Raw genomic sequence first — 23,871 nt, forward strand, 5'->3', positions numbered from 1 at the left:
ACATTTCAACGGAATTTACTCTCACAACCAGATTATGTTCAATTTATGTCTAATGTTATTCAGGAGTTTTTTTTTAGATAAATAATGATTCGGCCTCAATCCCAGTAGTTTGGGATACATTTAAATCAGTTGTACGGAGAGAGACACTAAAATATGCCAATCTTCAATTAAAGGACAAGCGGAGTAAATTTAAAAGCGACTGTGATATGGTTCTGAATGCAGAGAAACGGCTTGCGGAGAGTATTAAACTGAATAAAGACATAGAAGAATCTCAACAAGATCTCTCGATTAAACGTAGTTCTGTTTATGCCCATATAGCCGACCAGGTTGCTTCACTCTATAATCAATATCGGACAGAAAGCTATGAACTGAGTGAACAAACTGGGAAAGTTTTAGCACAAAGATTACGCCAAAGAGCTATGGCTAATGAGATCTTTAAAATCCAGGATCTCTATGGGGAGTTTAAAACCTCTAAAGCTGATATACTAGCAGCATTCAATGAATTTTATCAATTGCTATATCATCAATCTGACACTGTATCCGGTCTTGATATTAAACATTTTCTTGACAAGATTAAAATCACAGAAATGTCATTAGATTCTTCGGAGTCTCTTAGTACCTTAATCACTTGGGAAGAGATCGAACTGGCCATTACTGGTCTCGCGGTCGGAAAAGCCATGGGTCCGGACTCTATCCCTCTAGAATTCTATCAAAAATTTAAAGGAATTTTAAAGCCTGAGTTGATGAAGACTTTTCGCTCTGCTTTCGCTGGTAATCCACCGGAGTCATGGTCTCATGCTATTATTGTAATTTTTAAAAAGAAAGGTAAAAATAGCGAAGAACTTGGCTCATATCGACCTATCTCCCTGATCTCCACTGACAGTAAGATCTATTCTAAAATCCTCGCCAATAGACTTAATCCATTGATGCCGACTCTCGTATCCATTAGACAACACCGCTTTATATTGAAAAGAGATACTACAGACCATGTTAAAAAGATAATAGCATTACTTGACTGGGCTCAGATCTCTGAATCCCCAGTTGCGGTGGCCCTGTTGGACGCAGAAAAAGCATTCGACAGGGTCTCCTGGGAGTTTTTATGGTCTGTCATGCTCTGGATGGGCTTTCCTATCGCATTTATTAATGCAATTAAAACCTTATAGACTAACCCTAAAGCCGTTATCAGAATCACCAACTCTCTTTCTAGTGGTTTTGCGACAACAAGGGGGACTAGACAAGGCTGTCCCTGTTCTCCCCTCCTGTTCGCATTATACCTAGAACCATATCTCCGCAATTTATCTTCCGCTGCTGACATCATACCTGTACAAATTAACACCAACTTATTTAAAATCTTTGCATATGCAGATGATGTAGCTGTCACCACCACAGACATTAGACGTGCATTACCCAAAATTATTTCTCTTGCGGAAGAATTCGGTCTTTTATCTGGCTACAAATTGAATGTGGCTAAAACTCAGTTAATCCATTCCGATGCTGGTCGACCTAACGAATTGGTTTGTGATGCTCAGGCCCAATATTTGGGGATAACGATCTCTTCCAGGGTTGACGAGATCGTACGCTTGAATATTGAGCCTGTCCTGAACTCTTCTAATAAAACTCTAGAGAGATTAAACAATCTACAGTTCTCTCTTTATGGTCGAGCTAATATAATCAAAATGCTAATTTTTCCTAAGTTTTTATATTTATTTCGAACGATACCTCTTTTGTTCTCTGCATTTTATTTTACAAAAATTGATAGAATGATTTCTAGATTTCTGTGGGGGTATCGTCGTTCTCGTCGAGCGCTCAAGTGGTGCTTTTTACCCAGGCTGAAAGGGGGCTGGGGAGTCCCCAATTTCCGGCTGTATTATTGGCTTATCTCTATAAGATCTATGGGTATACTTATTTTCTCGGACACTGTCACTGAAGATTCTCTCTATCCATCTGTCTATGAACTATTATTGGGCAAGGCAGCCCCTCAATGCTTAGTTAAAATCATTGAACCCAGTTATTATAAAAAAACTAAATTTAAGATTATCCTAGCCTGTGCTGCAATCTGGCGACAATTTAGGAAAAAAATTCTTGGTTTGGGTGTAATTAGTTATTATTCTCCTTTGCATAATAATCCTGCTTTACCCTCTGTTTTTCATGATCAAATTATTAGAGCATGGTTTTTCTTAGGAATACAGACTCTTGGTGACTTATATCAAGATACTCAATTCTCTTCATTTTCTGTTCTCCAGACTAAATTTGGCCTATTACCACATTATTTCTTTAAGTATCTTCAAATTCGGAGCTTTCTAGAATCAAATGGCCTTCTCACTCATTCTTGCATGAACTCTAATAAGATATTGGAAACTATCAGGAAAACAAAGAAAATTGGCCCAGTGTATCAAATGATTAGCAATCTATGTGAAGATGATCTATTCTCGGCTGAGAATAAATGGCAAAGGAAGTTAGATTTATTAAACATTGATATGGGAAGATCAATTGAAATATCTATGAAAGTACTTTTTAATGGATCTCTTCAAAGTCAACACTATATGTCTATTTTTGACCTTTACTACTCTCCTGTTAAGATAGCTAAGTGGAAGGTTGGGGGAGAGTCAAGATGTAATCGTTGTGTAGAGGTGGATGCGGACTCTATTCATATGTTTTTTAGATGTGAGAAACTTTCTCGCTTTATTACTGATATTGAATCTTTTATTAATAATACTTTAGGCATTGTTGTGAAACTTTCTCCTGAATTGGTAATCTTTGGCATTCAAACAGATCAGGCCGGGATAAGATCCCAGGTTGAAGAAGCATTTCTGTTCATTTGTATGTCTGTTTTTCGGTTCTGCATCACCTCCCGCTGGATTGATAATGAACCCCCAACCTTTCATCAATGGCAATGTAAGTTACTCCATATTTATCATATAGAAATGGCTATGTATAGGCTTAAGGGGATAAGGAAAAAAAAGCAAGGTTTAAAAATGTGGGACCCAATTACTAAATGGATTTAAAGTATTCTCTCTATTTCTGCATTATTGTTGTCAACTTCTCTTGCGTGTAAACTATCTTGAACTTTTTTTTCTTTCTTTTTACTCTGCTCAATGTATGACTGATTGTTGAAATAAAATAATAAATAAAATTAAAAAAAAAAAGGAAGGAAAAATAGTAGTTCAGGTAAAGTTTCTTCTTAGGAAATAGTTCTTTAGCAACAAAAGTACGTATTCTTCTTAAAACACAGTTCTTGGCAACAATGTGACCCCCACAGGAGTCACACGACGTCGAGTTTACGATATTCCCAAGGTTCGGCGTCGACCGCGAGGAGCGCTACGTCGAGCCTGGAGTCGCAACAGAACCCCCAAACACAGTACCTTTGGAAATGAAGAAACCGATGATCCACGACGTCGAGATGTCGGCGTTGGTCGTGCCTCGGATTCGGGTCGATCTGCAGCGGCGTCGAGAGGTGTCGGGCCGGAGCAGCGCTCACAGCGTCGAGAAGGGCGTCGAGTCGATGCGATCAGCAGCGGCGTCGAGACGGGGTCGCTTAGAGCTGGAGCCGATACTCACTACTCAGCGGCGTCGATACCGGCATCAAGACGGGGTCACTTGGAGCTGGAGCCGATACTCACTACTCCTGGCGTCGCTACTGGCGTCGATCGGGCCCGGCGGCCGGCGTCGAAGGCTCGGAACACTGGAGCCGTTACTCACGATGTCGAGCTGGATTCGGCGGCGTCGGCGACGTCGAGACTGCAGATTGCCCCTGTGCACTGGAAATAACACTTTCCAGCAACCAGCAATTCAGTAGAGGGTGAAGTCCTTTGACCCTGTGACTTCAACAGGAAGCTGGCACTCTTCCAGCCCTTGGAGATTTTCTAGCAAGCTTTTGAGAGTACACACCAAGTTCCTTTCTCCTTGTTCCTTGGCAAAAATAAAGAAGCAGCTTCAGGTTCCCCCCAGCAGACAGCACACTGGCAGAAGGGGGGGGCAAGTCCTTAGATCAGCAGGCTTCTTGTCCTTGGTAGAGGTTTCCTTGTCAGAAGTGATCTGAGTTCTTGGTTCAGGGGTCCTTCTCTTATACCCCTTTTCTGCTTTGTTCCCTTTGTCCAAGCAGGGAAATTACCCCCATCCTGGGTTTGTTGTGGGTGCTGCCAGGCAGAGGCACCTCGCCAATTCACTGAGCAGGGCAGGGTCCTCAGCCGCCCAGCAGGAGGCGGAGCCAGTATTGTGTCAGGCAGGGCAAGCTATCAGGGACTACTCTTCCCCCACTCTAAGTGTAGATGCCTCATTCACCCCACACTGACTCATTCAGACCTCTGGAGCCACCCAGCCCCTGACACACACACCAAACCAGCAGAGACCGGTGGATAGTTGGACAAGAAAATAGCCACTTTCTAAAAGGGCTATTTTCAAACACAGAATTTAAAAACCATCCATCCTAAAGGGTGTGTTATTAAATTCTGAGTTCAGGGATACTAAACTCTACCTGCTACCATGCTCCCTGAGTCAGATAGATTATAATGGAGTTAATAATCAGTCTGCCCAGTCTGGCCTATTGGAGGCAGGTAGCCCTTCAATAGTGAAAAACGAAAATGGCTGTAATTCACTATTAGGTCATGCCACACACATCGGGGCATGACCTACCTTTTACCCACAATGCACCCAGCTCTAGGGCCTACCATAGAGGTGTCTGAGATGTGGCAAAGTGAAGGTTTAAGAGACTGGCAAGTAGGTTTTCCTTGCCAAGTCGACATGGCAGTCAGGGACTGCACACAGGCTCTGCGATGGCAGGCCTGAGACACATTTTACACGCTGCTTCTGTGGGTGGCACAACCAGTGCTGCAAGCCCACCAGCAGCAGTTGACTTACACGCCCTTGGCACACGCAGTGCACTAGACTAGGGTCTGAACAGTAAGTCAACCAAGCCAATCATGGTAACACCAATCAATGTAACAATTTAACATAGGGAGCACTTGCACTGTGGCACTGATCAGCAGTGGCAGAGTGCCCAAAGCAATATTCCAGCCAAAACATCGTAAACAGAGGAGGCAAACGGAAAAAAAATGGAGGAGAGACTCATGCCAATGATGCCAGGTCTAACACGTGTCCCCTCCCGCTGAAATGTGGGGAGAACTACCCTTCACCCAGGGAGTCCTCATCACTAAGGCGGAAAAATCTGGACAGACCATCAGCATTGGCGTGATCTGTACCAGGGCGGTGTTCCACCGTAAAGTCCATCCCCTGTAGGGAAATAGACCACTTCAACAGTTTTGGGTTTTCACCCCTCATCTGCATTAACCATCTGAGAGGCCTGTGGTCTGTCTGAACCCGGAAGTGAGTCCCAAACAGGTAGGGTCTTAGCTTCTTCAGCGCCCAGACCACAGCAAATGCCTCACGCTCTATCGCACTCCACCTTTGTTCCCTGGGAAGTAACCTCCGGCTGATGAAGGCTACAGGTAAGTCTCGGCCCTCCTCATTCATCTGTGCTAGAACAGCCCCCACACCATGCTCTGAAGCGTCTGGACAATGAACTCTTTTGAAAAGTTGGGTGCCTGGAGGACCAGTGCTGTACACATTGCAGTTTTCAGGGTGTCAAAGGCTTTCTGACAGGCGTCAGTCCAGATCACAAGTCTCGGCTGCTTCCTGGAAGTCAGCGAGGTCAAGGGGTGCACAATGTTGCCATACCCCATGACAAACCTCCTGTAGTAACCCGTGAGACCCAAGAAGGCTCTCACCTGAGTCTGGGTTTTGGGCGGCTCCCAAGCCAGGATGATATCTATCTTGGGTTGCAGGGGGGCCACCTTGCCGCTCCCTACTTGGTGCCCCAAGTACACCACCGAACCCTGCCCAATATGGCACTTACTGGCCTTGATTGTGAGGCCTGCTCTGCGCAGGGCCAACAACACTTCCTGGAGGTGGCGCAAGTGTTCCTCCCAGCTGGCGCTGAACACTGCTATGTCGTCCAGGTAGGCGGCGCTGAAATCCTCCAGTCCAGACAATACCTGGTTGACCAACCTCTGTAATGTGGCAGGGGCATTCTTCATCCCAAAGGGCACAACCCGAAACTGGTAGTGCCCATCTGGTGTGGAGAATGCAGACCTCTTTTTTGCCCCATCGGTCAAGGCGATCTGCCAGTACCCAGACGTTAGATCAAACGTACTAAGGTACCGGGCAGCCCCTAACCGATCTATGAGCTCATCAGCTCTGGGGATGGGGTGCGCGTCAGTCTTGGTGACCGAATGGAGTCCTCGGTAATCCACACAGAACCGAAGTTCTGGTGAAGCACCAGGCGCTGCAGCCTTTGGGACCAAGACCACTGGGCTGGCCCAAGGACTTCTAGAGGACTCAACCACCCCTAAGGCAAACATCTTGGAGACCTCCTCCTTGATGTATGCTCTGACCTTGTCAGTCACCCTGTAGGCCTTGTGCCTCACAGGAGTGCTGTCCCCGGTGTCCACATCGTGGACACACCACTGAGTGACACCAGGGATTAAGGAGAACAGATCAGGGAATTGTCCCAGCAGATGGCGACAATCTTGCTGCTACTCAAGGGTCAGTGTGTCAGAGAGGACAACACCATCCACTGACCCATCTTGCTCTTTTGCACACAGGAGGTCAGGAAGAGGCTCACTCTCCTCCTCCATTCCAGCATCTGTGGCTAGGAGCATGCCCACTTCGGACCTTTCTAAGTGGGGCTTTAACCGGTTGACATGCAGGACCCGCAAGGGGTTCCTGGGAGACTTCAAGTCCACCAAGTAGGTGACATCGCTCTTTTTCTCCACAACCTCAAATGGTCCAGTCCACCTGTCCTTGAGCGCACAAGGTTCTACAGGGGCCATGACCCAAACTTTCTGACCAGGTTGAAGCTCAAGTGGCATTCTGGTCGTACCACCGCTTCATTTCTTCCTGGCTGGCCTCCAGATTTGCCTGAGCAAGATCTCTGAAGCGCCGAGTCTGGTTCCTAAAGGCCAGCATGTAACTGTATACATCCTGGGGAGGTTTCCTGGGAGATTGCTCCCAGCCTTCTTTGACCAGACTCAAAGGTCCTCTTACCGGGTGTCCATACAAAGCTCAAAGGGACTGAACCCAAGAGACTTTTGTGGCACCTCACGGTAAGCAAACAGCAGGCATGGTAAGAGGACGTCCCATTTACGCCTCATTGGTTCTTTAAGACCCATAATCATGCCTTTTAGGGTCCGGTTGAATCTCTCAACCAGCCTATTACCTTGAGGGTGGTAAGGAGTGGTAAACTTGTAGGTTACCCCACACTCCTTCCACAGAGACTTCATATAATTAGAAATGAAGTTGGTGCCCCGGTCTGACACCACCTCTCTGGGGAACCCCATGCGGGAGAAAACACTCATCAGTGCCCGTCCCACCACGGGGGACGTCACTGTGCGGAGAGGGATGGCTTTCGGGTACCGGGTGACATGGTCCACAAAGACCAGGATAAACCTGTTGCCCATGGCTGTCTTGGGGTCCAGTGGCCCCACAATGTCAATCCCCACTCGCTCAAAGGGGGTACTGACTACGGGAAAAGGTTGGAGGGGAGCCTTCTGCTTCCGCCCACTTTTCCCACTTGCCTGGCAAGTTTGGCAGGTCCTACAATGGATGTCTGAATCCTTTCTCATCTGGGGCCAATAAAAATGGGTGACAAGCCTGTCATAGGTCTTGTCCTGCCCCAGATGTCCAGCTAACGGAACGTCATGAGCCAACCCCAGTAGGAAGGCTCTGAAGCGCTGGGGTACCACCAGCACACGGGCTGACCCAGGTTCAGCAGCCTTGGGCTCGCTATACAGGAGGTCGTTCTCCCAGTAAATCCAATGTGATCCTGACTGATCACCTGTCGTTTGGGCTGAGGCCTGCTGCCTCATACCCACAAGAGAAGGGCACACTTTCTGTTCAGCACAAAATTCCTCCCTGGAGGGACCACCATCCTGCTGCCAATGGGGTCAGCTCGGGCAAGTCTCCCAGTTCAGCCACTTGTTCCCCTGTAGGTTCCAGGGCATCCCCCTCAGGGTCTGCTCCCTCCTGGACCGTGGGAACGATGGGGGACGGTTTCCCGCGCCCCCTGCCTCTTCTCTTCACGGTTTGGTCCTGGGCCATACTTTCAGGCTCCGGGCCCCCATCAACACCCTTACTAGCTGACATGGACCGGGTGGTCGCACACACCCACTCCGGCAGACCCAACATTTCCAGATGCGCTTTTCGCTTCACCTTAGCCCAAGGGGAGTCCTCCAAATCATTGCCCAGGAGACAATCAACAGGCATGGCGGGCCTCACAGCAACCTGAAGAGTACCTGAGACCCCCCCCCCCCCACTCAAAAGGAACTTGAGCTACTTCACACTTACTCTGAGTTGTCAGCCTCTACAACGGGGTAGAATGCATGAGAGACCACCTGCTCTCTGGACACCAAGTGACACTTGACAGCTGTCACACTCACTCCGGTGTCTCTGAGAGCTTCCACCCTATGGCCATTAATGGTCACCCACTGCCTATATTTCTTAGTGTTACTAGGCAGCGGGGTTGGAGGGACCATTTCCACGTCTCCTAAAGAGACCAGGGACATTTCTGCGGGACCCCACCCACCGGGGGCACCCGTCTTACTCCCTCCCAGGGCTACATTCACTACCTGCCGGGGGGGTGCACGCGGCGGTGCATTCGAATCCTTCATGGGACACTGGGGATCATAATAACGGTGTCCCACCTGCGTACAAACGTAGCAGGTCATTGGGCCCCTGGGAACAGGTTTACCTGTCGGGGCCTCTGGCTTCTTTACAGGGGGAGGCTGGGAACCCTTCCCTTGGTTCCCTTGGGGATTACTTTGGGGCCCTTTCTGAAACTCCCTCTGTTTACCCCTGTCCCCCCCACTCTTCTGCTGGGGACCCTGCCCACCCTTGGCTGAGTCTCCCACTGGACCCTTGTGGACCCTGGTACTGACCCAGCGGTCCGCCTCCTCAGCAAGTTTTCTAGGGTTAGATATCTTGCTATCAATAAGGTGCTGGCGTAGCTCTGGAAAACAGTTATTAGACAAGTGCTCCCATGCAAACAAATCATAAAGAGCATCATAACTATCCACCTTGCTACCCTTTACCCAACCATCCATGGCTCTGCAAAAGAAGGACACATATTCAACCCACGTAGTACCAGGCAACTTCTTACATTCTCTAAAGGTTTGTCGGTACTTTTCTGGAGTTAAGCCATACCTCAACATTAAAGCATCTTTGATATGAGTATAAGACATCCTATCCTCAGCAGGTATGTCCAACAAGGTATCTCTCCCTTCATTGACAAAGCGACCCCACAACCCCGCTCCCCAATCTTTCTCAGGGACCCGGTGGGCCAACAATGCTAACTCGAATGCTTTAAACCATTGACCAATATCCTCATTTCTACTGTAATCTTTTATCACATCTTTGGGAAAATAAAACCTACTTTCTGCAGGCACAGATGGAGTGCTGCCACCAGAGGGATTCAACTCTAAACTCTTAGTTTTAAGCTCCATCTCCCTCAACATCTTCTCACGTTCAAACGCTAATTTTTCTCTTTCTAAATCTAATCTTTTGCTCTCCATTTCAGCTTCCCTTTTGCTTCTTCCATTCTCTAATTCCAACTGCCCTCCAAATTTAAGTTTTGCCATCTCTAACTTGTATTCCCTCTCCTTCTCCCTGTCTTCCAACTCTTCAGGAGAAAGGCTCTTAGAGGACACACTGCTGCCGGGAGATGCCACGTGCCCATTCATGGGCTCTTCCACTTCCTCTTCCTCTTCCGGTACCACCCCCGGATCAGAGGGATTTCTGGCCTCTAACCAGGCCTTCAGTGCTTTGAGGAAGTCGTCTCTCAATCTGAGACCTGTGGTAGGAACTTTAAACTGCTTGCAAAATCGCTCTAGATCCTGCTTCCTGTACTTATTGATCAATTTCTTATCAAATTCCCCCACAACAATCTCAGCAGGTATAGCAGCTCCGGCATCCTCCATGGTCAAAACTGGCAGTGTTTAAAAAATAAGTTCCAGGAAAGCGGAGAACAAAAATAGAATATCCTACCAAAACAGATTGTGGCTGCGTTATGGTCTGCTTTCACTAAGTAGCGTACACTAATCACTGCACATGAGTCATAAATGCAAAGTTCAATTCTCACCGCTGACCACCAATGTTAGAACCGGCGGGCTCTAGTTGGCAGAGGTATACACTTCTGACAAATAGGGACCCACCAACTCTAGTCAGGGCAAGGGGTTTACACACTCAGATAACCCCTGCTACCCCCTTGGTAGCTTGGCAGAGCAGACAGGCTTATCTCAGAGGCAGTGTGTTAAGCATTTATGACCACATACAGTAATAAAGTGAATACACTACAAATGGACACAACACAGGAGTTATTATAAAAATAGTATTTTTATATAAGGCTTAGCACAAGACCAAATAACGACAAAAATATACCACAATCTTAATAAATACTCTTTGGAAGGAAAAATAGTAGTTCAGGTAAAGTTTCTTCTTAGGAAATAGTTCTTTAGCAACAAAAGTACGTATTCTTCTTAAAACACAGTTCTTGGCAACAATGTGACCCCCACAGGAGTCACACGACGTCGAGTTTACGATATTCCCAAGGTTCGGCGTCGACCGCGAGGAGCGCTACGTCGAGCCTGGAGTTGCAACAGAACCCCCAAACACAGTACCTTTGGAAATGAAGAAAACGATGATCCACGGCGTTGAGATGTCGGCGTCGAGGTCGGCGTCGGCCGTGCCTCGGATTCGGATCGATCTGCAGCGGCGTCGAGAGGTGTCGGGCCGGAGCAGCGCTCACGGCGTCGAGAAGGGCGTCGATGCGATCAGCAGCGGCGTCGAGACGGGGTCGCTTAGAGCTGGAGCCGATACTCACTACTCAGCGGCGTCGATACCGGGGTCACTTGGAGCTGGAGCCGATACTCACTACTCCTGGTGTCGCTACTGGCGTCGATCGGGCCCGGCGGCCGGCGTCGAAGGCTCGGAACACTGGAGCCGTTACTCACGATGTCGAGCTGGATTCGGCGGCGTCGGCGACGTCGAGACTGCAGATTTCCCCTGTGCACTGGAAATAACACTTTCCAGCAACCAGCAATTCAGTAGAGGGTGAAGTCCTTTGACCCTGTGACTTCAACAGGAGGCTGGCACTCTTCCAGCCCTTGGAGATTTTCTAGCAAGCTTTTGAGAGTACACACCAAGTTCCTCTCTCCTTGTTCCTTGGCAAAAATAAAGAAGCAACTTCAGGTTCCCCCCAGCAAACAGGACACTGGCAGAAGGGGGAGGCAAGTCCTTAGATCAGCAGGCTTCTTGTCCTTGGTAGAGGTTTCCTTGTCAGAAGTGATCTGAGTTCTTGGTTCAGGGGTCCTTCTCTTATACCCCTTTTCTGCTTTGTTCCCTTTGTCCAAGCAGGGAAATTCCCCCCCCCCCATCCTGGGTTTGTTGTGGGTGTTGCCAGGCAGAGGCACCTCGCCTATTCACTGAGCAGGGCAGGGTCCTCAGCCGCCCAGCAGGAGGCGGAGCCAGTATTGTGTCAGGCAGGGCAAGCTATCAGGGACTACTCTTCCCCCACTCTAAGTGTAGATGCCTCATTCGCCCCACACTGACTCATTCAGACCTCTGGAGCCACCCAGCCTCTGACACACACTCCAAACCAGCAGAGACCGGTGGATAGTTGGACAAGAAAATAGCCACTTTCTAAAAGGGCTATTTTCAAACACAGAATTTAAAAACCATCCATCCTAAAGGGTGTGTTATTAAATTCTGAGTTCAGGGATACTAAACTCGACCTGCTACCATGCTCCCTGAGTCAGATAGATTATAATGGAGTTAATAATCAGTCTGCCCAGTCTGGCCTATTGGAGGCAGGTAGCCCTTCAATAGTGAAAAACGAAAATGGCTGTAATTCACTATTAGGTCATGCCACACACATCAGGGCATGACCTACCTTTTACCCACAATGCACCCAGCTCTAGGGCCTACCATAGAGGTGTCTGAGATGTGGCAAAGTGAAGGTTTTTGAGACTGGCAAGTAGGTTTTCCTTGCCAAGTCGACATGGCAGTCAGGGACTGCACACAGGCTCTGCGATGGCAGGCCTGAAACACATTTTACACGCTGCTTCTGTGGGTGGCACAACCAGTGCTGCAAGCCCACCAGCAGCAGTTGACTTACACGCCCTTGGCACATGCAGTGCACTAGACTAGGGTCTGAACAGTAAGTCAACCAAGCCAATCATGGTAACACCAATCAATGTAACAATTTAACATAGGGAGCACTTGCACTGTGGCACTGATCAGCAGTGGCACAATGACCAAAGCAATATTCCAGCAAAAACATCGTAAACAGAGGAGGCAAACGGAAAGAAAATGGAGGAGAGACTCATGCCAATGATGCCAGGTCTAACACGATGTTATATGTTTTGTAGAGTGCTCAAATCACCCTGGGGCATCTCGGCACTGACTAGGAAAGTAAAACTGAGAGTTAGTAAGCCCGGATTAAAAATGGATATCTCCATTAAAACAGAAAATCTTCCAGCTGTTTCCTAAAAATGCTAAACATTGGGATTTTGCGCAAGGCTGGGGGGAGCTCATTCCAATATCTTGGCGCAAGATATGAGAAGGCTCTACCCCCAGTGCGGATGAGGCAGATTCGAGGAACCTGGAGGAGTTCCAGAGTACTGGATCTGAGTTTCCTACAGGGGGAGTATTTTAATCGTTTTTTCCGCAAATAGAGGGGGCCTCTTTCATTCAACGCATTATGTGTGAGACAGCAGATCTTAAAAAAAGATCTCTTCTTTACTGATAGCCAATGTAATTCCCTTAACAGAGGAGCCGAAGCGGAGCCTGCCGGACGATTTAAAATCATTCTCGCTGCGGTGTTCTGTACTACTTGGAGTTTGGCCAACAGGGTCTCTCCCACTTCTGCCAGCAAAGCATTACTGTAGTCCAGACTGATGACCATTGCCTGGACTAGAGTTCTGCGGTGAGAGGTGGGCATGTAAGGAAATTTTTTCCTAAGAAGCCTCAGACCATAATAGCACAAACTCGTAGTAGCCGCGATATGATCCTTCATAGTCAAAGCCCGGTCCAGTTTTATACCTAAGTTTATTACTGACTGTTTGGGGGAGGGGGCAGTGCCCAACTGAACAGGCCACCAGTCATCCGACCATTAACATAACCTCTGTCTTTCCGGATTCAAATGGAGACAGTTTCTTGTCATCCAGTTGGAAATGGCAAGCAAACCAGTGGCAAAACTGATTTTGTCGAGCTCTGGGTTTGGTCCGATGGTAAACATATCATCAGCATATGAGATGATCTCAAAACCCAGCTGCTCGACAATCCTTGCCAGCGGAGCCATGTATATATTGAAAAGAGTTGGACTTAGACAAGAGCCCTGCGGAACGCCCTTGTCAAGTTGCATTTTTGCTGAGGAATAGGTTCCCAACATGACAGTTTGGGTTCTCTCGGACAAGAAGTGTTTGAGCCATTTCAGAGCTGCCCCATTGATACCACAAGAAAGAAGTCTCTCCGCCAGCTTAGAATGGGAGATGGTATCAAAAGCTGCAGAGAGATCTAGGAGAATCAGAATTACTGAGCCTCCCACATCTATAGTCTGTCTGAGAGAGTCGGTTACAGCCAAAATGGCAGTCTCCGTGCTGAAACCTGGCCGAAAATCCGATTGCGAGGGATCCAAAATATGGTTATCTTCCAGGTAAAAACGTAGTTGTCGATTGATACTTTCCAATATTTTACCCAGCAGCGGTAGCAAAGAAATAGGACGGTAATTACCAAGAATTGAAGGATCAGCAGTGTTTTTTTTAAATATTGGGCGAACAAATGCCTCCTTCTAGATGGCTGGAATAGTGCCAGTATGGATGGAATGATTAAATATATCTCGGATTACCGAGTCACAGCTTGTGGCTAGAAGCGCCATAGTTTTTGGCTGACAGAGATCTAATGGTGACCCAGATTTAGCCACAGCAAGGCCTTTTGTGACCTCCTCCGTTGTGGTTGGTTCAAAACTGTTAAGGGAGCTGGCTGCTATCTTATCCTGCTCCTCAAATTTGGTAGAAGATACAAAGTCAAGAGCGGCTGGTGAAGGGAAGTTCTCATAGATTTTTGATATCATCTCATTAAAGTATGTCGCCAGAGAGTTACAGAACTCCTGGGATTCCATGTGCGCCTGTCTACAGACTTTAGGAGATACAAAGTCCCGTATTATGCCAAACCGTGTTTTCGGGGAGTTGCTAGCATTTTCTATATGGTTAATGATAAACCGACGTCTGGCTACTTTTAAGTTCAGATGATATTTGGACAGAGACTGTCTATAAAGAAGTCTGTTTTGATGAGTCTTACTAGTGCGCCACGTTCTTTCCAAACTCCTGCAACTGTCTTTTTCCATTTTTAGTTCCACCGAATACCAAGGAGTGTAAGGCCGCCGTTGAAGGGAGCCCTGTTTTTGTTTTTGGAATAACAGCATCAAAGGCTGTTTCTAAGGTGATATTAAAAACCTCCAACTTTTTGGATACTTCCATGACGTTAGTTATCGGTTTCGGGGAAAAAACCTCAGTTGCAGGGTTTCGTCCAGGGATATCTAAAGTCCTGTTGCCAGGGGTTCCGTACTGATACCTAAGGAAGGGGTTGGACTAACTCTGGGGACCCACCTATGGGAGGGTTTGGAAAGAGGGGTGGCTACACCCATTTCCTTTGTCCAGTTTCGCGCCAGAGCAGGGACTGGAAGCCCCTGAACCGGTTTGAGCTGGACTATGCACAGGGACACCAAATGTGCTCCAGTGCAGGGCTTCAAAGCACTCTGAGAGTGCTCCCACCCAGCCCCAATAAACATCAGCCTGTCGGGGAGGTGTTTACACCTCCCTGTGACAGGAAACCTATTGTCCAGGCCTCCCCAGCCTGAGTTTTGGTCAGCAGCAGGAGGCCAGGGCTCTGTTAAGTTGGTACCGGGTATACCGGTGCTGTCATGTCTCTCCCTCTAGAAGGGTGGGATCATATTCTCGAATCAGGAATTGATGCGGGGGTATGATCCCAAGGTGTTTGACACCAAACACGACATGTTTCTGTGCAGTCAGTCCAAAGTTAGCATTAACAGTTTTAGATATAATGCACTTAATAGTATATGGTCAGGCTGCACAACTGACAACCTCGGTGGATAGGTTCTGAGGGCTGCAGAGGGGCTCAGCTCATGCCTGGGCACCCTCTCTCATATAACCAAGCACCCTGCCATCAGGATTGATAAGGCCTGCCTTAGGGGTGAATGATAGGTTTCTATGTGCAGTAATAGGTGAGATATAGTGAACCTATATCTCTGTAAGGGATGCATGCACCATCTTACTCAGGCTGCAGTAGCAGACCTGTGGTGTCATTTTGGAGGGCTTTCCAGGGGTGGCATAATACATGCTTCAGCCCCTGGTAGGCCTCTGGGGTACCTATGCCCTGGGTACATAGTATACCATATACTAGGGACATATAAGGGCACCTCAGAATCCAATCTGTGGTTTACCTAAGGTACTAGGAATCAATTTAGAGAGGAAGCAGCTAGGCTGGGGTCCTGAATAGCAGGGCCCCAGCCAGACTAAAGTCGAACAACAGTGAAACACCAGCAAAAAGTGGGGGTAACCATAAGAGGCAGATCCTACTCTCCTACAATTTCTGTCCGGCTGGACAGCGCAATATAGATCTAATTGTATTTCTATAGTTATTTCTTCTCTCCCATTGTCCTTGTGAGGGACCACTGTGTTCATAGCTTATCTGTCCTTCAGGCAGCCGGCTAATAGAACAAGTACATGCCGGTATCTGTCCTCAAGGCTGAAAGTAATGGTTGAAGTGCTGCCAGTATCTGTCCTTGAGGTTAGGAGGCTAATGGTGGAAGTGCATGCTGGTGTCTGTCCTCGAGGCAGCAGGCTAATAGTAAAGACGCAAGCTGGCATATATGCCTCCGAACAGCAGGGTATCAATAAAGGTAAATGCTGATCAGTTGACAAACACTAAATGTGCTTACTAGTAGGCTATCAATATAGTTAGTAGGTTGTCAGTAAAGGAAAACACTGCTACCTTTACCTGCACTATCACATTAAATCCAGAGCAGGAACATATTAAGCACAAAGCTCACCACCAAGGCACCTTGGCAGTATACAACACCACCTGTTAGATTGCCGCAGGATCGCAGCTTATAGCAGAACACATTGGGCTTTAGAGCGTTTCTAAAAGAAGCATGACCAGTGATGTATTGTGGAATGAATGTAGAATCAAGATCATACTACAGTTTTGGACCAATCAAAGAGAGGTATTTCTCACCGGTTCTCATTTCCTAATGGCAGGGTTTAATAAAATATAACTATTAGAAGGCTGAGCTCTTGGTGGCTGGTGTTGCATAAAGGGAAGAGCGAGTGGGGGTTTCTCAATGCCATAAAAAACGTATGCATACGATCGTAAAGACCAGTCTCCTCTTAGCAGGGTTCCAATGTAGGGCAATTCAGACCTGAAAAATGTGACCAGATCTCTATAGGCCGCAGACTAATCACCCTGTAAAATGTCGGGTTAACTGTATTTGTGGCAGTGCGAACTCTGGAAGCCCTTGATGGATCAAGTTGAAATATTCTATCCTATGAAATATGCAGCCAGATGCCACTCGTGCATGGTGCTGCATGGAGGGGAAAGGCAATATCTTAAGGTATAAAAAGAAGGGTGAGATGACTGAATTAATCCGGGATATTGAAGATACATAGAAGTCTAGTTCTAGTCCAAGTCATTCAATCTTAGATGACCGGTAAGAGGTTTCCCCAGTGAGCTTGAGCAAAAAGAATCCTGTCCATCTCTCTGTGTTTTTACCAATCCGTACAATCTCAGTTTTACTGCTGCTCGTTTGTAGGAAGTTATGAAACCTCCAACTCTGGACTGTAGAGAGACACATTGTACTGTTAGCAGCCATGTTGAATACTAACTGGTCCAGCCGGACAATCGACGGATCATGATCTGCATAGGAGGTGGCAGAACATCCATGTGCTCTCACAAGCTGAGGCAGAGGTGGGATTTAGATGTTAAAGAACATCGGGGCTGAAGATGAGCCCCAAGGGACTCTGCAGCTGACCACACGCGTCGTAGAACGACATGAAGAGAGCACCAGAGTCATGAAAGAAGCAACCCAGGATAACGCAGAACCGTCCAATCGCACCTTCGTCATGCCCTTCAACAATTTATTATCATCCACAGTATCAAATGCCATAGACCAGTCCAACAACCGTGCTACAGAGTCCACAATTAATGAAATGAAAGTAAGATTTGTAAAGTGCTCTAATACCCTGAAGGTGTCTAGGCGCTAAGCTCAGTGGAGGTAGCTAATAGATTTGAGAGTGATGAGAGGGGAACTAATGATAGAAAAACCTGGTTTTTAAAGCTTTCCTGGATAACACCAGATCGGCTGTTATTTTCAGTTCATTGGGAAGAGAGTTCCAGAGTCGTGAGGTACTGGTTATGAAACGCCTTCCACCCCAATAAGATTTTTTTACATCTGGGAACCATCAGATTAAAAGCTGTGGCAGAGCGAAGTGTTCTAGAAGGGATGTACCATCTAAAACTTTGATTAAGGAACTTGGGGCCGCAGCCGTGTTAATCTTAACATGTCCAGTGCCAACGGAAATACTGTTTCTGTGTCTTCTCTTTGCCGGAACCCTAGTTACCAGGGATGCAGACCAGGTAAGTCGCAGATTTGTTAGTCGCAAGTCGCAGATTTGTTAGTCACAAGTCTGTCTCAGATTTGTTCACATGTCGTTGTGTTTTCTTTCTGTGTACAAATTGAAACCTCTGATGGAGGCTAACCGCAACTCCAAATGCACTGATGCTTTAATGAGTAAGAAGTACCTGGGGAGAGCATATGAGCAGTGAATTAAGTTAATTTGTCTGCATGGAACTTTCGGAATAACGGTGAAAATCAACAATAAAGGTATCAGAGCGCAAAGAATAATGTACAATTGACTTCATAACCTTTGTAAACAAAATGGCAAACCGTTAACCCCTTGCATGCCCGCCCCTTTCCCCGCCCAGTGCCGCGCCTTGCATTAGCGGGCGGAGTTCATGACGAGCTGGACTCGTCATGGGCACAGCGCCACCGCAGCCCATGACGAGTCCAGCTCGTCATGGGCACTGAAGGGATTAAAACAAAATTACAAATTAGGTAGAGTTCAGGTACATTGTTGTTGACAGGGAACACGGTGCAAACGTTTGTGCTGTGATAACAGTTGGCTTTGTTGGGCCTCATCAGGGTGGTGCAGGTGGAGTCCTGTGGCACAGTGAGTGCTGGGACCCAGACATGCCCAATGCCACCGCATTCTGAGACTCTTTCCTTTTTAGGTTTCGCCTGCACAGCACTTGTGCTGTGTTTGTAAAGTCTATTGTTTTTCATATACATCTTAAAAGGGGCTTACATCCTGCCCCTGGCTTTTCATTGGTTCCTGGGCTTGACATTTTCTTTTACTCCATTTCTATTGGCTGTCGCATATTTTCCTGCATTTTCCAATACTTGTTCCTTGCCTGCTATTCTGATCAATTTCCCGTAGCCGAAATACTATTTACATCTGCTTTGGTGGCACTATTTTTTCATAGAGTTTTTTAATGTTTCTGATTTTTCCTTTTGCGTAATACTTTAAATTAGCAGATTTATATAACCCAATTTATCACCCGGAGAGATTTTGATACGAACAGAATCAACAGATGTTCCGCCGAGGGAATCGAACCAGGATCCCTTGCCCTCGAGTTAGCAGCTTTGGTCACTGTGCCACATCTTATGCACTCCCTTGATACTTGTTTTCCCTGCTTTCTCCCATGTCTTTCATTTAAACTTTTTTAACCCGTTCCGTGCTCATGACGAGCTCAGCTCGTCATAACTGCCGCGGCCCACCCACGTGCGATTAATTCCCCGCCTGTGCGAGAGAATTGATCAGTGGGCGGGGTCGTGACGAGCTGAGCTCGTCATGAGCACAGCTCCACTGTGGGTCATGACGAGCTGAGCTCGTCACGAGCACAGCGGCGCCGCGGCCCCCTGCCCCCCGCACCGCGGGGGAATTACCCCCGCAGGGAAGGGGTTAATACACATTTCAAGGGGCATTGTTTGTTATTTACCTTTCATTTCTCTTACACAAGACTTGGAACGCGCTGCTCCCAATCCGTGCTTTCAGCAATGAGCCCCGCCCCCACGTTTTGCATGCAGCAGCTAGAGACACTTGAGGGAGAGATGCAGATCGGGGCTTGGTACTCACAGAGACTGCTTGAGCCATAGGTTTTGCACGCACAGCGCGTATTTCTCGCTGCCCTTCATGTGGACATCATTCACTCTGCTCTGATGTGACGCAGTTCCTGAAGTGGCTTCACAGTCTCCTGGATGCATGTGCCCGACGGACCGTGCTGTGTATGCGGTAACAGATTTTATATATTAAACGACCTCAGGCTGTCGATGTTGTCCGCAGTGGCACCTGACTACACCCACCTGCCTCGCATAACTCCAGTGTTTGCCTGTCAAACGTCACCGGGCTTGCAGGATCTGCCTTGTGCTTTATGCAGAGCTTGTCTGCTTATCTGTTTGAGTTCCGGGGCTGCGCTCTGATGTGTATGGGAAACATGTTGAATTTATATCCTGCAAAATTAATTGGTGCCTGGTGTCTTCTCTCTCACCCACACCCACTCCCATAGTTTGACCCAAATGACTACTCCTGCTATATCTGACCCGAAGGTATTGGAGCTTTTCTATTTGTATTTAAGACACCTGGGAGATTGCAAGATTTGTCCAGGATTCAAACACGGTCCTCAAATTCGCAGCTCTTTCCATTACGTCACATCTTTATGGTCACAGCACTTGCTTTATTGTCACAGTGTGCCAGGGCACTTATCCGCAGTCCTTCCGCAGTACCCTTTAAACCCTGGTGGCTCTCGTGGTTTCACCCAAAGGAGTTACTGTGTGCACCGGCATGGCTCCCAGTGTAGGTACAATAGATGAGACAAAGTAACGCTCTATTTGTTTATCAGAACTCGTTGATACAGCAGTAGTTATGGAAATAGAAAAGGAACTATAACAATTTTGTCCAATCCTGGCAGCGCACTAAACATCTTCCTTTACTTAGTTTCTGGTTCACAGGTACGTACAACACCAAAATAAAAGAAATATGAGCTGTTGCTGAAAATGTTGTGAATGACGTGTTATTGAAATATTAAGCATGAATATATTTTTATATTTACAATCAAAATGCTGGATGTGCACTATAACAGTTGATTGTTATTCGTGTTTTATTTAGCTAAATTAACATTCTAAATTATAGTTGAACTTTTTAAATGCAAGCCATGCTAACTCCAGAGTCAAAATATTTAATTATCAAAATTACAGACATTTGGTGACTGCTTTAAGATTGCAGGCCACTGGCCTCAAGTCGTAGTCTTCTACTTTTTTGTTTGTTCTCTAGTGCCGTATGACGTCAGATGGTGACATCATTATATGGGCTCCAGGTACATTTCACAATTTCGTTTAAGGCACAGGGAAGATGATGTGATTTGCCCAGGATCACATTGTTGCGCTGACGCTGAGACTCAAACTTTCCACTACCCATCATCGACACAGAAGCAGACTTCCCACTCATAGTACCCTGACACCAGCACTACAGGTGAGTAAACTTGCCATTTCATTCTCAGAAAGCTTTGGCACAGGTTTCTCATTTGCGAGATCTAGTGGCTTTGTCAATGTTTTTTTTTTTACACGTTGCAAAGCAGCAGGAGCTGATGTGCAGTATGGCTTAAAGTTTTTTTTAATTTTTTATACGCTATGATGCAGTCAGTGCTGGCCGCGTCATAGCGCTTTTATTCATTTTACACAGCAGCTTCTGGTGTAAAAAAACATTGATAAAGTCATTAGATTTTGCTTAGGTGAACCTATTGGCTTTCAAAGGGCACTTACAAATAGCTTTTTAGGTGGGGTTTGTGACTTTAGTTTGAAAGTACCAATGATACAACCAAGTATGCATATTAATGAGGCCTTAAGAGGAAATGTACCTCTTATTACACTGATTAGCATAACTCTTATTCACTGCATGGCTAAAGTGCATGTCTCCCCCTCCCTCTCTCCTGTTGACCTCATGTTTCGTTTTTAGGTCAAGCCTGGGCAGCGCATGCGCTGCTCTGCGAGGCATGCTGTATTCAGGTAGGGACTTGAAGCTCTGCCCATATCCCACCCATATTTTCAATTGCCTCCGGTTACTGTCCTTTTGAAATCGTTGCTTTTCATTAGTGAATAGGCTTAGTAGTCCCTCCTTGGTACCGCCTTGTCTGCAATTGTAACCTCCCATGAGGACTGGACTTCTTACTTGTGTTGTTACACAGTCTGCTTTATCTGGTATGGGAGCACTATTTTTTTAATGATTTTCCCCTATTCCACCCACAACATGCTTTCCTACAAGGCAGCTCGCTGCCTGCTTTTATATTTTATTTACTAATGGCGGTCCACTTTAACTATAGCGGCTGCGTTTCTATATTTACTTTTGGCAGTGTGGTCTACTTTAACTTTAGCGGCCACGCTACAAAACTTTTTTTTTGTTGTTTTTGCAGGGAAAGCCCCCATGCCATGGTTTCACTTACATAGTGGCCGTTACTTTCTTTAGACTCTGCTCGCCGTATTCAGGTTACAGCGAACCGCGTCTAAACAAAGGGGCGGTGCCTCCATTAAACTGAAGCACAGGATGGGGCACTTTTGCACACACAAAAACATTTTTTACACATACACATGATCTGTCAAGCAACACATTGGCGAAAGCATGTGCCAAAAAATGCAAAGACTACCAGGCGATTCTTCTTTCAAGCGCTTCAAGTGGGATTTATAGGCCTGGTAAAGCTATATCTTTTGACTTAATGTCTCCTGAAAATAAGATCTATCATGTGCTGGGTTCCGAAAATGTATTTCTTGTCTGAGTACATGTACGTGTGTGTTTATGCTTTTGCATCTTTTTGCGTTTATGCATAAGCACGTGTGTGCCTGGCATGGTGGGTTTGGTTTGTGAGAGTCATACGATGTATGTATATCTATATCTGTGTGTTTATTTGCTTTTGAGTTTGTGTGCTTTTCCATTGTGTGCATGTGGTTGTGTGTGTGCACGTGTGTGACATAGTGTATTGTATGTGCGCGTTGTTAGTGGTTTTGTTTCCCATTTCTCGAATGAGAAACATGTTCCTTGCGTCATTCCAACGTACTCCAAGGTAAATGAGGCACTTTTTATTCTTTCCCTATGTCATCCTGTGCAATATGCGCGATGTATACATCACACTGTTAGAAAAGTTCTGAAACACAACGGCCGTGGAGTCATGCTGCTTTTTAACGTCCTATTATTGCGCACAAACATTATTCAAATCTTGACTCCTGCTCCGAGACCTTATTAGATCTATATTGTGCAGCAAGAATATGGCTGCATCACCAATCTCCCTCGGTGTTATGGGTAAGTACTCACAGTTATGCCTGATCTAGCTTCATGAAAACCAGCACAGCAATTTCAGAAACACGTTTCTCACGCAATGAAGAGGACAGAAGTACAAAAATCTGTATGGATAAAGGCACGTGCAGATAGGTAATAACGGGAAACGCAGATATTGGAAGCAGAAACCCTTGACCAGTCATATGCATAAATATTATCATATCAAGCCTTACATAGGCAGTACGTTATGCAGTAACTAAGTTGTTCTGCATTACACTGTGTACTCATTACTGACCTACCCAGCGGCCCTAGTACTTGCACAATGCCTCCAGTTCGAGCAATGATTATTGAGGCACTTGCCATTTTAAATAAAAGAAGCCAACCGGTAAAGCATGTCCAGGAGCGATTGAGGGCCACAGAACAGCAATGCCTTTTATTTTTGTGTTGGTTTTTTAAACAGAAGTAAAAGGCATTGTCATTTACAATGCCAATAGCTTAAACTCTCGCAAATGCGAGACCTATTGCATTGCAAATTGTGGTAAATATTTCTCCTTTACCGGGACTGAATTTGATACAGGAACATAGTAAAATAGCTCAATAAAATGAGAGGCAGAATCCGTGGTATTAGAGGTTCGAAATGGGCTTTATTCCATTAATTCGATTATAATCGGTTGCTCCCAATGTTCCGTCACCACGAAGGTTCAGGAAGTGAAAACACACACTTTATTGACAAGAAGTAACTTTTATAGTACATACATTATAATGAAGTGAATACAGTAGGCGTAACAATTGATAAGGAAATTGACGTTTGGTCTGCGTAACCGAAAATGGGTGTAATAATGAGTAAAAAGGAACATGATTGGTTGTGATGTAATACATAGGTGGATCTATAAGATAATACTTGGCATAGATGCGCGCGCAGCAGTATGACGTGTAATTGACGTGTAACTAGGGGGGTGACGGGGACTTGACATTTAGCTCTATATGTGGAGACGAGAAGTCTGGGGGGTCAAGTCAACCTTATCCCAAATCATATCTAACATCCTATGTTTAAAGAACTATGTTATCCATAAAAGAAGGACTCTCGGACAGAATCTATTCTATACTGACTGTGCGTGCGTGTACAAGCGTCTAAGTGTCTACACTGAATGCAAGGGGGTAGGAATATTCCATGGTAACAGGGCTATGAATTACTTGCATGAGGACAGAGAAGTCGGCCTTTTGCTCGGTAACTGGAAGAATGTTTACTTAAGCTACTAGGCAGGAATGCATCGGCTGAGGGGGAAGCAGATAATTCGAAGGTGAAATACAGTTCTTGGCAGAGAATAGGCTGATGTCAGGCTTCGTGAGCCGCGCAGAGAATGAGACAAAGTTCATGGTCACAGATGCAGGCTCAGACTGGAGCTTTCAGAGGCAGAAGGCAAGA

At 46.4% G+C, this 23,871-nt stretch overlaps 1 protein-coding gene across 5 annotated transcripts in view; it reads left to right on the forward strand.

Annotated features, from left to right (window-relative positions):
- METTL27 (methyltransferase like 27) overlaps positions 1-23,871 on the forward strand; it is an 86,188-nt gene that overhangs the window by 12,180 nt on the left and 50,137 nt on the right. Inside the window, exons 2-3 of one of the 5 annotated variants that reach the window (XM_085649710.1) lie at positions 2,773-2,895; positions 20,454-20,651. The exons of 2 other annotated variants lie outside the window; for them this stretch is intronic. Coding sequence is in view for 1 of the 3 variants with exons in the window: in XM_085649708.1 (XP_085505834.1) it covers positions 2,888-2,895 (8 nt within the window). In the remaining 2 variants the exon portion in view is untranslated. Of the gene's footprint in view, positions 1-2,772; positions 2,896-20,453; positions 20,652-23,871 lie in introns of those variants that run through there. 2 more of the 5 variants (XR_014980058.1, XM_085649708.1) reach the window with 2 other exon arrangements.

This window comes from Triturus cristatus, chromosome 3_2 (genome assembly GCF_964204655.1).
Source record: "Triturus cristatus chromosome 3_2, aTriCri1.1, whole genome shotgun sequence".
In the NCBI taxonomy this organism is placed as follows: Eukaryota; Metazoa; Chordata; class Amphibia; order Caudata; family Salamandridae; genus Triturus; species Triturus cristatus.